Below are 14318 nucleotides of genomic sequence, written 5' to 3'. Positions count from 1 at the left end.
TAAGGCCTTATTTCTTAAAAGAAAGACCATTTTACTACACCACTGGACATCTTGCCCTATGTATTGTAGACAATGCTAAGCCACCTGTGAGCTTCTTCGATAAACTTAGTATCACAGGTCTTTGAGTTTTCAGTTTTCAAATGTTTTCCAAACCCATTTTATGCATGTGGCATGTCTAGCCATCCTGTTTTTCAGCATTCTTTTTCAAGTATTTATACTGGGAGAAGTTACAGTATCCCAGGATATTCTACGATATGTATATCATCTCACTGCTGTTATTCAGTACAAACTTGTTATATTTCCAAGGATTTTATTAGCCTTTTTGGTCCTGGTGTAATCCTAGGATCTTGTATTTGGTTGGCTGGCTTCTGCTATGATTCCAAATACTTTGCATGGCCATTGGTTTCCACAGTTCAATTCTCCAGGCAGCAAGTGTGGCCTACATTTCTTGTCTTCAATCCAAAAAAACCCACTTAAACCCGGGCACATATTACAAGCTAGAGAGGGTGTTCGTATTGGTTTTCCAGCCATAGAGATTCAGTAGTCTATTGTCCAGGAACAGTGACCAGGTTGATCTGACCTACCAGACTACCCAGGATCAGGAGTGCAGTGCAAAACCCTGCGTGGAGGTTCAGATTATCTCCTCATTAGGTGTGCAACAAGCTTGAAATGCCTGGAGGATGCTGTACCTATTGGCAGCTGTCCCAGGTGATGTGCTCGAGGGCTCCTTTATGCATGTCCACCCAGGTGTGCCTGGTGGAGCCAGGCACAGCAGACACAGCACTAATGTGTCTCTAAGGAAGATGGGCATAGCCATGAAGGGCCAGGAAATCTCATATTGCTCCTATCTCCTCTAAACTCATTAATGGCATAAAAGGGACAAAGCGCTTTGCTGGTCCGAGGCATTTATTTGTCAGTATCTGATGTTGCTTTGGCTCGTATTGTTTATGTGCAATTTACCTCAGTCTTGCCACAAAACATGGAGATTTTAGTTCCAACCTGCTAAATGACTTTGTCAACAGAATAAATGAATTTGTATGTTTTTCCTAACCTAAATATTTATTTCCTTCATAGCTTTGTATTAGTGTTAGGGTCTTTTTATTATTTGAGCTTTGTGATTCAGGAAAGTACCTTTGAATTTATGAAGCACTAAAGCATATGCTTTACTTAAGCTTTGTGCTTACAATCAACTATGTGCTGTTGAGGTGTTGTCCTGAACCTAAGACTCAATTTCTAGTAGATTTATATATGAACAAAAAGTTATATTTTAAGAGGAGAAAGAAGTGATATCATCAACTAGTTACAAAACTCCTGAGCTAATTTGCATGAGAAAACTGCAAAAACTCATATTCTTATATGAGATGATAAGAGAGCCATACATTTATCTAGCATAGCACTTCTTATCCTCAAAACTTCCTAAAGTTTTATTCTCCCATTGTTTGTCACAAAATCCCCTAAAGCTACAGATATGCCTTTCTTTGTCCCAGAAAATTCCTTTGAAGCTTGAATTGAGCTAAAACACTAGAATTGCAGTTTTCTCTTCACTTAAAAAATGTCCATCACATGGTTTCACAGCACTGCAAAGGAAAAGCACAGGCAATGTCAAGGCTTGCTACACAGAGAATTGGGCAGAAACATTCCTGTGCTTTGTATTTCTAACCAGAGCACATGGATTAAGTGATCCATTTTAACTTCTTCAGAGACTTGGAATATGGTCCCTTAGTTCCAAGAGGGAGCAGGACCAGACCATTACAGCATCTCCCCTGATTTCTTTCTGCTCCCAAACCATCTGCCTCTCTGTGGTAATAGTCTTTTGCTGTTCGTTAACATAGTTAATCCTCTAACATAAGCTGTAGTAATTTATGCTGGATGTTTGGGTTTCGCATGGTACTAATGGTATCTAATATGGTACCTAATGAACTGTGGCTTCAGAAACATCTGTTCCATACAATAGTTAATTTTTTTTTTGGTTGTGTGGGGGTTTTTTTTGTTTGTTTGGTTGGTTTTTTTTAAATCCCAGTGATTAGATACACAGAAATAGTTAGGAAGTCTTTAGGCTGCAAAGATTAGAACTCAAACCTTCAGTACTGAAATAGGCCAAATTTAATACTACTCATGCAACCTTAATTTAGCTCCCACTTGTTTATGAATTGTTTGATAATGATGCATGTTATTACTTGCTGCCTTTTCACTTGCCAAATGAAAAAGGGGCTGAAAGAAGGTTGAATGGGACACCTGTAAGACTGCAATGTCCTCATTTAAGCATATGACTAGAGGCTAGAGAACATCTCTTTTTAACGTGTTCAATATTTATGCGATACAATTGAGCAATATGATTAAAAAAATCTATGCAAGTATTCCTTTACAAGTAAGAAAACTGCAAAAGTTGAAACTAGATTATTAATATTAATGAAGGCTATGCTCCAGAATAACATGAGTGAGAAATGGGATATGCTAAAAACAACCAGTAATATACTGTTTATACTTTGAAAGGAAAATAAAAATTTAAAAAAAAAAAAAAAAAGAAAAAGGAGAAAAGTATTACTTAATTATAATGTTGCAGAGTTAATAATGCAGTAGAAATCCTAGCTCTTTCTAATTTGAGGGCTTAATTTCTTAGTCTTAATGTTGCAGTAATGTGGTTTCCAGATTTAATTTCCTTATATTTATTTGTTTTTAACAACTCAGAGGGAAAATAAGAGAAACACATTGTGAAAATGCTGTAATGAGATCACAGTGCTACTAACATGCCTAATGTTTTCTATAAAGTGGCTGATTGCATTTAGAGTCACCTCAGCAGCACTAAATCATTTCAACAGTTTACTCTCACCACCAGTGTCATTAACGTTCTCCCAAGTTTAGGAAATGTGTTTGAAAAAACAGAAAAAATCCCCTCATGTTCCTGTATGAAAATGTCACCTTATAACATCCATAGCTTTAAAAATAAAACCCAGATTTTCTTCAGGCATGAACCCTTTATCCTTCCCCTGTGGGACTCTTAAGGATCTCTTTAAATTCACGTGATTCTGCAGTTAAAGTCTGGGCTGACTCAGCAAAGTGTTTAACTATGTGCTTAAATTCTACTGCAATCAATAGAATTTGAGCATGTGCTTAAATATTATGTTGAAAAGAAATGGATTTACACGTGTTTTAAACCTAAGCACGTACCAAAGTAGGCTTATAATATGTCAAAGCAAGTCGGAAGAATTCAGGTTGTAAAAGCCCTGCCTTTGGGGTGACTGACTTCATAAGTAAAATATTTTGATATAGTTTTTATATATCATCTAAAATGTAAAGCATAATGCTTTAGTTCTTATGGTCTGTGAATTAGTGAACATAGGACAGTTTATGTGTCTGTCAGTTTAAAATACCTACGCCAGAATTAAGAACACTTGCAGCTAAATATCTAAATGTACATTTTCTACTCTTGAATATACTTTGCTTTTAGTTAGTTACTGAAGTATTTGAAGTCATTTAGAGCTGTGAAGGCTATCTTTAAAAATGCAGCTGCATATATAAGAAGTTATAGACACATATGGGTACCTAATACCAGGATCCCACACTCCACAATTTTCCATGTTCTGACTTGTTTTTAACTTATTCCTCCAGTGTTTCCCTGTAATATGAAACTTGATTATTTTGAGGCGCTGAATCACCAAACAGCGTCATGTTCTGTTTGGCTGAAGGGCATAAGCAATTCCACTTTTTTTATTTACTCCTGTCTATAAAAAGCTTTTTCTGCATTAGAGGAGATTTCTGTTTCTACTGGTGATACCCCTTGCACTGTGTTAAACTGCCCTGAACCATGGAAGGGCCACATATTTCCCACAAAACATTTGGGTATTTTTACTTTCCAGAGAAAATGTTTATGATACCAAATTGTCAGCAATCAATGGTGCTGATGGTATGTGTTATGCTCATCTGAAATCTTGCACTGTAACACCCTACCTGTTACTGTGCTGCCACTGCCCCTGTGCCTGCTCATGCCCCTCTGCGGAGCTCGGTGGATGCCATCTGCAGAGCTTCACTGCTTCCTCAGCAGCAGTGCTCCTGTGGAAAACAGGGGTAAGGGGAGAGAGATGCCAAGGAGAGCAGGGTGGCAAGAAGTGATAGGTGCTAACTTGAGGATTCTGCAGGGAAAACCCCTGCTGCTGCCAGCTCCTGTGGTCTCTGTCTGTCCAGGGGGCAGGTCCTAACTCTCAGCAGGACAAGATGATTTGGCACATAGTGGAAGCAAAGATTTGGGATGATGGGAAGACTTGAGCCACAGACTTCTAGGTGCCATCAAGTAGCCAAACATCACAGGAGTGTGACAGTACTTCGTTATTGGGAATCTTTTCTTCGGTAACACAACTGTGAGAAGTATATTAAAAAATATAGTGCCCTTGGCTATGATCTATCATATAAGTTAAAGAGCATACAGAGGATTCTTCACCAAAAGGCAGAAGAGAGCCTCAAATACTGGGCAAATTCTTGTGCCTTCAGGAGCAAAATATTGTGTTGATAGTTGAGAATTGGGTGGATTTCTAGAAAGCTCCAATACAACTTCTGTGTTGTCCTCTTGATTACCATGAGGAATCACATCCCAATGGCCACTGTTGCTCCCGTAGAGCAGGGACATGGAAGTGGACTCTTAATTTTGGTAGGAGAGTAGTCAAGCTGCTGTATAAAAGAGGTAGCAACAGGCTTTGGTCACCTGTATAAAAAGTGCTATAGGGCAGGGTAGGACTCTGAGAAGTACTGTCTGTAACACTGAAATGAAAGTTATCAGTTTGTAGGTATATTAATCATCAAATGGGATGCAACTTTTGAAATACCAGTATGAAAAATGAACTTTGCATGTGTGAAACTTGCCAAACCACAGAGGAGCATGGTGCTGTTGTCTGTTATAGTCAAACGCTGCTCTTCTGAAACCACATCATCTTGGAGAACTGAAAAAGACGCTGTGCAAATTGCCTAATGTTTCTAAAAATAAGTGTGAACTACTCAGCCCCTCTCCAAATTTTAGCAAGTCAACCAAACGGTGCATAGTCGGTAAGCGTGTCTAACATGCTGGGCCGGGCCACAACTGGTGACTTACTGCAAGAATTATATGAAGCATGCTAAATACGGAAAGGCTGCTTATAGCTGCACGCACAAAACCCGGTCCCGCACTGCCATCGGCCTTCCCTTCTGCTCCCCCCGGCCCGATTAGCTGCAGAAATCGCCTCTCCGGCGGCGGCTGCAGGTCCTGCAGGGAGCTGACGGCCGCCTGGCTCCCCTGCCAAAGCCAACTGTGGCGTAGCCAGAGAAACGGGCAGCAAAAATAGAACAGCAGGATGGCTGCGCGTGGGCGAGGCAGAAACCACATCGCCAGCAAAACCTCCCAGCGTTATTTTAGGACCGATACAGACAGAGGCCGTGGCGTTTTGCTCTCTTTTCACAAAACACTCCCCGGGGGAGGGTGAGGAGGAAGAGGGGCGCAAGTCCCGGGCGAGGACCGTCCCTGTCCCACTCCTGCCTTGCCTGCCTTCTCCCTGGCGTGTCGTATCGCCACTGAAACGGGCTGGGCAGGGGGAAGGGGTTAATTGAGCTCGAGGCCGGGCGGCGCACAGAGGACGGGCGGCGGTTTGAAAGACAGAGACTGGACAGCTGTGTTTGCTGTGGTATTTTTAAACGCATTAATGCAGGCTCCAATCACCCGGCCATGCTTGACCTATTTTTGGCTCAGGCCGGCCATTGTTCTATTTCTGCCGCCGCTGGGCCACGAGGGTGTCAATTCAAATGCAAATGAGTTATCGCTGCTGCTCCCGCCAACTTCGCCCAGCCGCCTGGCCGAGGGACAGCCTGCCGGGAGAGGAGAGGGGCGCGGGCACAGCAGCGCGGGGCTAGCCCGGGTCAACTCAGATTAAACCCTCCGCGGCTCCTGGTCCCTGGAAAGGTGGCTTACTCGGTTTGATGGTTTGTTAGAGGCAGTTTCCCCCCCGCCCTCTCAGGAAGCCCAAAGCGCAGAGATATTTCTTCATTTCTTCTTCCACCTGCCGTTGGCTGCCCGAACGCAACTGCTCAAACTCGGCAGCGCTCAGCCCCCCGCACGCTCACGGCTCCCTTCCTGCGGGCGGGGGCTGCCGACTGTGGATTTGGGGTTTTTCCCTCTCCTCATAGATACTTGTGCCAATGCTTAAACACTGCTAATTGCCGAAGCATATTATCTTACAACCCTCGCTGGAGGAGGTAGGACCGCAGAGGGTCGTGCCCGGCGCCTATGTGCAAGTGCAGTGATGAATCTCTTGTGTAGCTGAAGTGCAGACCAGGTGGAATATGCTGCAGACAATTTACGAGAGTGAATCGTGTTTTTCCTCAGATGGGGTTTCTGGACGTGAACAGCTCTTGGCTCAGCAAAGAATGCACAGTATGATCAGCTCAGGTAAGAGACAGCTCCGTGCCTTAGACTTGAGTGGCTGACCGGGAACCTGCAGCCTAGCATGACAAGAAAACCCCCTTCCTTTCAAGAAGTGACTTTTTTTTTGTGGTCTTTATCTAAGTTGTTGTTATATAATTCTGGTAGTATTTTAGATAGCAGCTGCTGCTTGTGCGAGGAGTTTGTCTCCTTTGGTCTGCTGCTTTTCAGACACGGCAAAATGCTCACAACTGAAGTCGAGTTTGGGTTTCCTTGTTTGTTTTGTTTCGTGATTGCAAAATGGGGCTCATGGTACAGGCTTGTTCACAGGAAGAGGCTTCCTCAGACAGACCTTGTCAGGAGGCTGCATTTAGAGCCCCTCATAAGCAATTCTGGTCATATGTCTATTGTAAACAGGATTTGCTCTTTCTGTGAGTTTCCTTTTCTCTAGTTTGCATATGAAGGGGGTTTAATACCAATCCCTTTCTCTTTTCATTACAGTGTTGCTTCAAAATTTCTTTAAACTACATGGTTTGTTTTGTTACTTTAAAAGTATTTGTGAACCTGGCAATGGTAGTTACATGTAATGACTCACTGAGATGTTAATTGGATGTGTTATTTAATGAAGGTATTTCAACGCTGCTCAGAAAGAACACTGCATGTTTCCTGATGTATTTCAAGCTACCCCTGTGTGTTCTAGTTTCTTTCCTAGCGGTGTTTGAGACCTGAAAATGATGTACTGAGGATAAATTAACTTGGAAGAATTGTTGCCATTCAATTGACATGGGCCAAAAATGTCAAAATTTCAGGTTGTCTATTCTTTCTTATTCTCTCCTAAAGTCTGTTAATTCCAGTTCATTTTTCATTGACGTGAAACTCTTGTCTATTAAGCTAGAATGTTTTCTGGTTTATATATTTCTAAACATAGGTTTCTGACTTTATTTTTCAGAAAGTGTTAGCTTTATAGAGGACCCGGATGTGGAATGCAGGGTGAATTGTTCATATGTACTTAGTCTTAGTTTATGCCCCCTTTGCTGTTTTCTTTTTTTTCTTTTTTCTTTTTTGCTTTTTTGCTTTTACCTTTTCTTCTTTCCCAAAACTTGATTGGCCTCAATTTTTAAAAAGAATTTTGGGCATAGACCATAGCTCTCTTCTCATATTACCTGTTTTGGTACACCTGTTGAGCCTATGTCTGTTTGTTTGCTTTTTAAAAACTGTTTATTCTCCTGCTTTGTAGAAAAAGAGCTAAAAGTTTTACTTGTGTTCATTTCTCACAATTTTAGATTGTTGATCACCAATTTCAGCTCCTTTGTCAGGGACACAAATCAGGTGAAGGCACATTTATAATTATGGGGCTCTAGCAAAGGCAGTGGGTAAGAGCAAAAGTTTTCCTGGAAGTGTTACAGTTCTTCTGCAAAGCCATCTGCAGCGTCAACCTCTTGTTCAAGAATTGTTGCTTTGCTTTATTACATTTCCTTAGTTTTTCTGAACAGCTCAACAGGTGTCCAGTGCTTTTAAATTGGTCAGAGATAAGACTGATTGCATCCTCTCCCTCTGGTCTGGCTTTTTTTTGTTATTTTTTTAGTACTATGTCAAGTTGAAATTAATGGTTCAGAGGTGAAAATTTGGGGGGTTTATCTCACTATGCTACCCTCCAACTGCCAACAAATATAATAGCAATTTTTTCTTTTGAAACTCAAGAAAAGGAGGTGATTTTTTTTGGAAGTTTATAGCTCTGCTTTTCTTCATTGGAAATAAGAATATATGTAACTGATGATTGTTATCTTATAGTACATTAGGTAAGTTCATATAACATACACAATTTCCCCTGTAGTGCCAAGTAGAATAGAGGGAGAGTTTAGACTAAAAACAATCCTCACAAAACCTTATTTTCAAAAATATTATCCAGATAAAGGTGTTTAAGTACATATATATATGTAGGTATGTATGTATGCTCTGTAGAACACAAAATATTCCTCTGTGTTTCAGTTGGCCTTTAAAGTACACAACTAGACTGCAAGTAGTTGACATTATACATAGTCTGCAATTTCAGTTTATGTCACATGAAACCTCAAAGCCCGGTGCTGCTCTTGGTTACCTTCAGTTCCCTCAAGTTCAGCATCTTGCAGGATCAGTTCTGGTAACTTTTCATTGTTTCCATTTATGCTGTGTGTAGGGAAGGAAGAAATAGCCAGGGTATGACAGTAAGCACTAGCAATTAGAGAAGCTAGAATCAGTCATTTGGATTTTGCTTCTCACAATGCCCTTTCTTTAAAGTTATGTTCCCTTAAATGCATGTGACTTATACTCAGGTTAAAAATTTGCATGTATTTAAGAAAATAACAGATCCCTGAATGTTTATGCTTTGCACCCTTGATGTGCTTACTCTAAAGACTTCAAGAATAACTTAAAACTGTCAACAACAGTCAGATTTTCATGTTTGCTGGTACCCAGATACAATGCACATATGTTATGCAACTGATTTTAAACTGGGCTGAAGAGATCCCCAAAGAGGGCAGGTTCACTTTTCAATGGATACATATTTGCAAAACAAAATGTCTAAGAGATTTCTAAGAAGAGCATGCATAGGAAACACTTCTGCCATGAGAAACAGTTCTCCTGGTATTCCCTCAATTACTGCTTTGCCTGTCTGTCTCCATCCTTGCTTGTAAGTCATACTATGAATGAGATGATCTGGATAGGTACCAATCAAAAGTCTAATTATGAATGGAGCAATCTAGATCGGCGCTGACTCAAGAAGCTGTGTAATTTGCAGACACCTACACCTTACTGCAGAGAGCAGTTTCAGCTATCTTGAGAAGATTGAACTAGATTCTCCCATATGGTACTGTTGCTCTAAAATGCAGCAGCAAGTGCTGTGCATCTTTATTTAAGAAAATGATGCTGATATATTCTTATTTGATACCATAGGTATTTTAATTTCACATTTAAAAAATAAATCTGGGGTCTAAAGCCTCTTATTTAGCTGGAATTTCTATTTGTCTATGCTGTCCATTTTATTTTACACAAAAAGACTCAATTTCCCTGTGTGTGCAATGCCACAGTGGATCCTAACATTCAGCTGGCCTCTGATCTTTCCACAATACAGGTAATAAACTGTAAGTCCTTGAAAAAAGGCGTTTGGTTCAGCACAGTCCATGGGAAAAACACTCATTAAAATGTAGTTAATAAACAACCAATGCAGGGATTACATTTCTCAAATAGGTGGTAGTTGTGTGAAGGAGAAGGAAGGACCTACCCAGTCCTGGTATCTGTAGGTGTGGAACTTTAGGAAGTAATGCCGAGTTCATTAATTTTGGTGATTTAATATACGGTGCTGTTTTTTCAAAGGGTAAGGTTGCTAAGTTTTCTCCACTGGCCATATCTTGATGTACAGCCTTGCAGTACCTTGCCTGAATTCCACCTTGGTTTTTATTGGATAAGGCATCCTCTGCTTCCTGCCCAAAGTTGTTGTGTTGAAAAATCAAGAGTTCAAGGAGATCGTGAGCTTAAAGCTTGGCTTGTCAATGAGTTGACGGGTGACCTGAGCAAGTTACACAATCCTGCTTATGTCAGCTAATCCTTCTGTGAAACACAGTAAATGACACCTGTCAGGATCAGGAATCGATAAAACAAAACTATTCTAAAGGGAATACAATGGTTCAGAATGATTGATTTGGTTGGCTGCATCTACCTACAGGCTTGTAAAATACCTTCAGTTTCACAAATGTAGCAAGTGGATGTAGTGAATGTTTATTCTCTCCGCCAGTCAGGAAATATAAGCTGTGTCACTTGAGTATAAATGACAGAATCGCTGTTGCACGCATCATGTACGTGGGTTGACAGGTCCTCGTGACGATCTTCCCTCAGTAAACCCCAGTGTACACAGTTTGTCTTGTATGTTGTATCTATTGTGTGTCTGCATGACCTTGTATACACGTACTTTGCTTTACACATGGATTTATATTGCCTTCAGGGAAAGTTCTTTGGTATTTGCTCTCCCATTTCTTCCTTTTTTTTTTTTTTTTTTTTTTTTCTGAACAAAACCTTCACCTGCTCACCTTTTCCTGTGGAGAACCTGCAGAGAGCAATCTCATTTAAAGTTTTGCTTTGATACTCATGAAAAACTTGACATATTTGCATATCTCAATCAAGTAACATAAACTTCTTACAGATACCAAATGTTGCATTTATGGTGTCTCAGGCAGTAACAATTCAGGGAGAGCAGAAAGAATGAGAATAACTATGCTGAGCTTTGTGGTTCTCTTCAGAGTAATGAAAAAATTGAGTGTGGAAATTCAGCACAGGGAAGTTCTGGATAACAACTGGAGTGGCTCTTTCAATGCCTGTTGTAAAGGTGAAGTACAAAATAATCTGGTGCTTCATAGTAGTAGCTGAAGAATTTGAATTAATTGTTAGGGCAGTGTAAGGCCTTAGCCATATACAGTTAATACAGTGAGAAGACCTGCAACACAGACCTGCAGGTCTTATGTAGTTTAAATCTCACTGATTTTGAGTAGAGGCTCTGCCCTGCAATGTATGCTGGACAAAACTTTGGTTATTAATTCAGTTGAACAAAAAACATGGTAAAATCAAATGAAGCTGCTTTTTCTGTTTTATGTTATTGAGAAGACATTGAATACAGATCAGTGTTGCCAATTTCATGTGTCTAATGCTCTAAGAACTAATGCCTTTTCCTTATTTTGATTTTTTTATTCAAGTCCCAGCTTCTGATGCTATGTGCTTCCCTGATGGTCTTGCTTTGTATTAGTATGTGTATTTATAGGTTGTGAGAAAAGCCTGAAATTCAAAGTACAAGGCTGACAAGAATAGCAAGTTAGAAAAGCTGGAAAGTAAATAAAAAAACTATGCAAAACATTGCTTCAGAACCTTTTTCAGTGCTTTTCAGAGGCCATTAAACACTGCATTTAGCAGTGAGGTTTGCTAGTACTGGTGCTAGGACACTAGCTCCTCTCTCTTCAGTGTGTTGAACTAAATCTCTTTATTGGAAAACAGCTTTTTACTTCAGCTGTTTATTGCTTTAGCTGTTCAGCTTTATAACACCTATTGGTTTGCACTGCACTCAAACACACGGTTTCAGCCAGAGTCTTCCCTTCTGTAAAACTATGTGCAGGATGCATTTAGTTCATTATGGTTTGCCGTCAATATGTGGAACGCTTGTAACTCTTCTACTGCCAGAGCTTTAATCAGACCCATGTTTCTGTGCTGACTGCCCAGCCCCTCTCCTCTGCACTGTCTTTGCAGAGAAACCAAAAGCTGGGAGAAAGCAGAATAGATTGATAGCCTGCAAAATATGCACATTCATTTCAGGTTTTGGTGTAGATGATGGGGGAGATTTCAGGCGTTGTTGCATTTTAACCTTTCCCAACTACTGCTGTGGGTAGGGTTTTAAATGTTGGTTACAATACAAAATATCATAGAGAAACAAATTGGCAGATATTATTGTCAAACACATGAAAATCTAAAATGCCCTGTTCTGTGGATCTCTTTAACAGGCTGACTCCTCTGGGTCAGTTATTCTTAGCCTAGTTATTTTCATCTTATGGCATTACAGGTCTAAGATTAGCCTGTTAGGCGTTATCATGCCATCTGAGTTACCTCCTAATATAACTGTACACCGGAATGATTATTTATAGACAGAGCATTCTGTCATTTTTGCTTTATTTCTGGTAGTTTAAATAAAGAAGAGCAACATTCAAGAAAAACCACAGATTCCTTCCTGCTGCCAAAACAACATGATAACTGCCTGCTGAGGGGCAGGGATATTGTTTAAAATGTGTGCTTGCAGCAGATGCAAACATCTTACCTCTCCTAAAACAAGATACCTTCGGGTACCACTGCTTCTGTCACTTCTGGAGGAGGGAGAGGGGTGCCAGATTGATGCACCAAATGACAGAGCTGAGACAGGGTTGTGGTTGCTGATGAGAGCAAGGATAACCAGGTGCTATTTTTAGGGGTCGGCTCTGTCAAGCTCCATGTTCAGTGTGAACATGTCACATATGCAAAAAGCTCCTCCAAAATGGACCCATCTAGTTTCATTACATAAAAGTGATGTCTGCTGTACGGGTAGCCTTCTACATGATTTTCACAAGACATAACAGGAAGCTTCAGCAAATTGACAGATTTTTAGTAAACTGTTCTTTATGACTGCTACACGAACATTTCTGCTCAGCAGAAAAACTTGAAACCTAAAGAAGAGTTGTTGTTCAAGAACACAGGGAGGCTCATTCGCTCCTAAGGAAGTTCACTGGGATCTTTGTGTTTGTATGTGTATAACTAGGAGAAAGCTTTTCACTTTTAGTGGTGGTTTAGTAAAGAGCAGCAAAAATAGGAAAGCAGCAGATCTTCAGCTGGGTGTCAGTGCAGCCTCTGCCTGCAGTTGTTGCTCAGGAAGCAGGCAACTGACGAAATAGAGAAATATTAATGGATTATAATTATCTAATGAATTCCATCTTTTTTAGTTTTCTGCTCTAAATAAATGGTATGTTTCTGTCTTTGTGCAGATTTTGTGTGTAATCAGGGGTCACCTGATTTGTTCTACTTTAAAATGTTACTGGTATAAAAAGGCTTGCAAAATCAGTGAAAGCCTCTGCATGGTTAAATGATACCATGCTGGTTTAACTCCTATTATATAATAAGCAGCTCATGTTTTTTTTGTCAGTCTGGCAGTTCTATGCATGACTGTAAAGGTACTTTGGCATTTAGTATAATCTGAGCATAGCCAACACATCTGTTTTATTTGTTTTATGTCTCATGGTTGTAAACTCCTTCCAGCTTGTGGAGTATACAAACATGATGAGCTCCAAGAATTTTGCAGATGAATGTGCTAGAAATGCAGGATGCTTTATTCTAATGATAACATGTTCTTTCTAGTAATAAGACTGAATATCATCAAAGGGAGACAAGAGAAGTAACAGAATGAATTCTTTGAAAATGCCAAATCTATAAATCATGTTTTTACAATCAAAGACTATTGTTCTCTTTCATGATCCCTGTGGTTGAAGGTATGCATGCCACAGGGAGGAACCACAGTTATTCGATTTCATTGAAGTCTGGAATGGAATAATGAGCAGGCTTAATGTTAATTTAATAATTTCCCCCCAATTGTTCTGTTCTTAATCCAAGTTTCCTTCTTCTTTCTTGGTGCCCAAGGCCACCACCTTGTTGGTGTTGTGCAGTAACAATATGAGAGAGAGAAGGGAAAACAGACTGTTAGTGCTTAATCTTACAGAGAGACTCTTTTTGAAGTTTTGTACTCATTTAGTAAAATGTTAGTGTTGGCTTTTTTATTTACCTGTTCATAACTCCATTTCTTGCAGAGACAGTAAGTTCTTACTTCTCTACATCTAGTTGCTTGATCTGTAGATAAACATCCCTATTGAAAATGTGTATTTTTCCTAAGCCTTGTGAAGTAGTTTTTTTATAGACACAAAAATGTAAAACTCCTGGACTCTTCATTTTTTTATATTCTAATTTGGATTGACCTTGAAGTTTTGAAGTGCATAAAAGAATATACGTATTGCAATATCACAAAGAAACATAAAGTAAGATACCTAGAATTCTTGAGATTTCATGCTAGCATAAATAGTGATGGAATCAGTATGAGGCACAGAATGGTGTTAGAAATAGCAAAATGAAAATCATCAGTATTCGTATTTATACTGTCTTTATATTAATATATCTTCTATTTCAGGTAGGCACATAATGTTAAAGGACTATATAGAAATTTCTAGGATGCTTCAAAAGGCTTGTCCTAAGAATCCTTGCACAGCAGCTGCTGAAATCCAGTGGGACCTAAATTCAGGAGAGCATTTTACCTCGGTCTAGTAGCTCTCCAGCCTGTGTCATGCATATGCTCAAAACTGTTCCAGGCTCCAAAGAGTGATCTGCTTGTTCCCATGCACACATCCAGAAAGTT

At 39.9% G+C, this 14318-nt stretch overlaps 1 protein-coding gene across 15 annotated transcripts in view; it reads left to right on the top strand.

The window, feature by feature from the left end:
* HDAC9 (histone deacetylase 9) overlaps positions 1-14318 on the top strand; it is a 463926-nt gene that overhangs the window by 177055 nt on the left and 272553 nt on the right. For 10 of the 15 annotated variants that reach the window (XM_042044227.1, XM_042044233.1, XM_042044226.1 and 7 more), the window contains exon 1: positions 5927-6406. The exons of 1 other annotated variant lie outside the window; for it this stretch is intronic. In XM_042044227.1, coding sequence (XP_041900161.1) covers positions 6301-6406 — 106 coding nt within the window. In that variant the 5' untranslated portion in view covers positions 5927-6300. 4 more of the 15 variants (XM_042044236.1, XM_042044234.1, XM_042044235.1 and 1 more) reach the window with 4 other exon arrangements.

Source organism: Corvus kubaryi, unplaced genomic scaffold (genome assembly GCF_017639235.1).
Source record: "Corvus kubaryi isolate FWS band 111438036 unplaced genomic scaffold, C.kubaryi_AGA036_p1.0 37398, whole genome shotgun sequence".
NCBI classification, from domain to species: Eukaryota; Metazoa; Chordata; class Aves; order Passeriformes; family Corvidae; genus Corvus; species Corvus kubaryi.
Note: the sequence above shows the minus strand (reverse complement) of the source record. Positions and strands in the feature narration are given on the sequence as shown.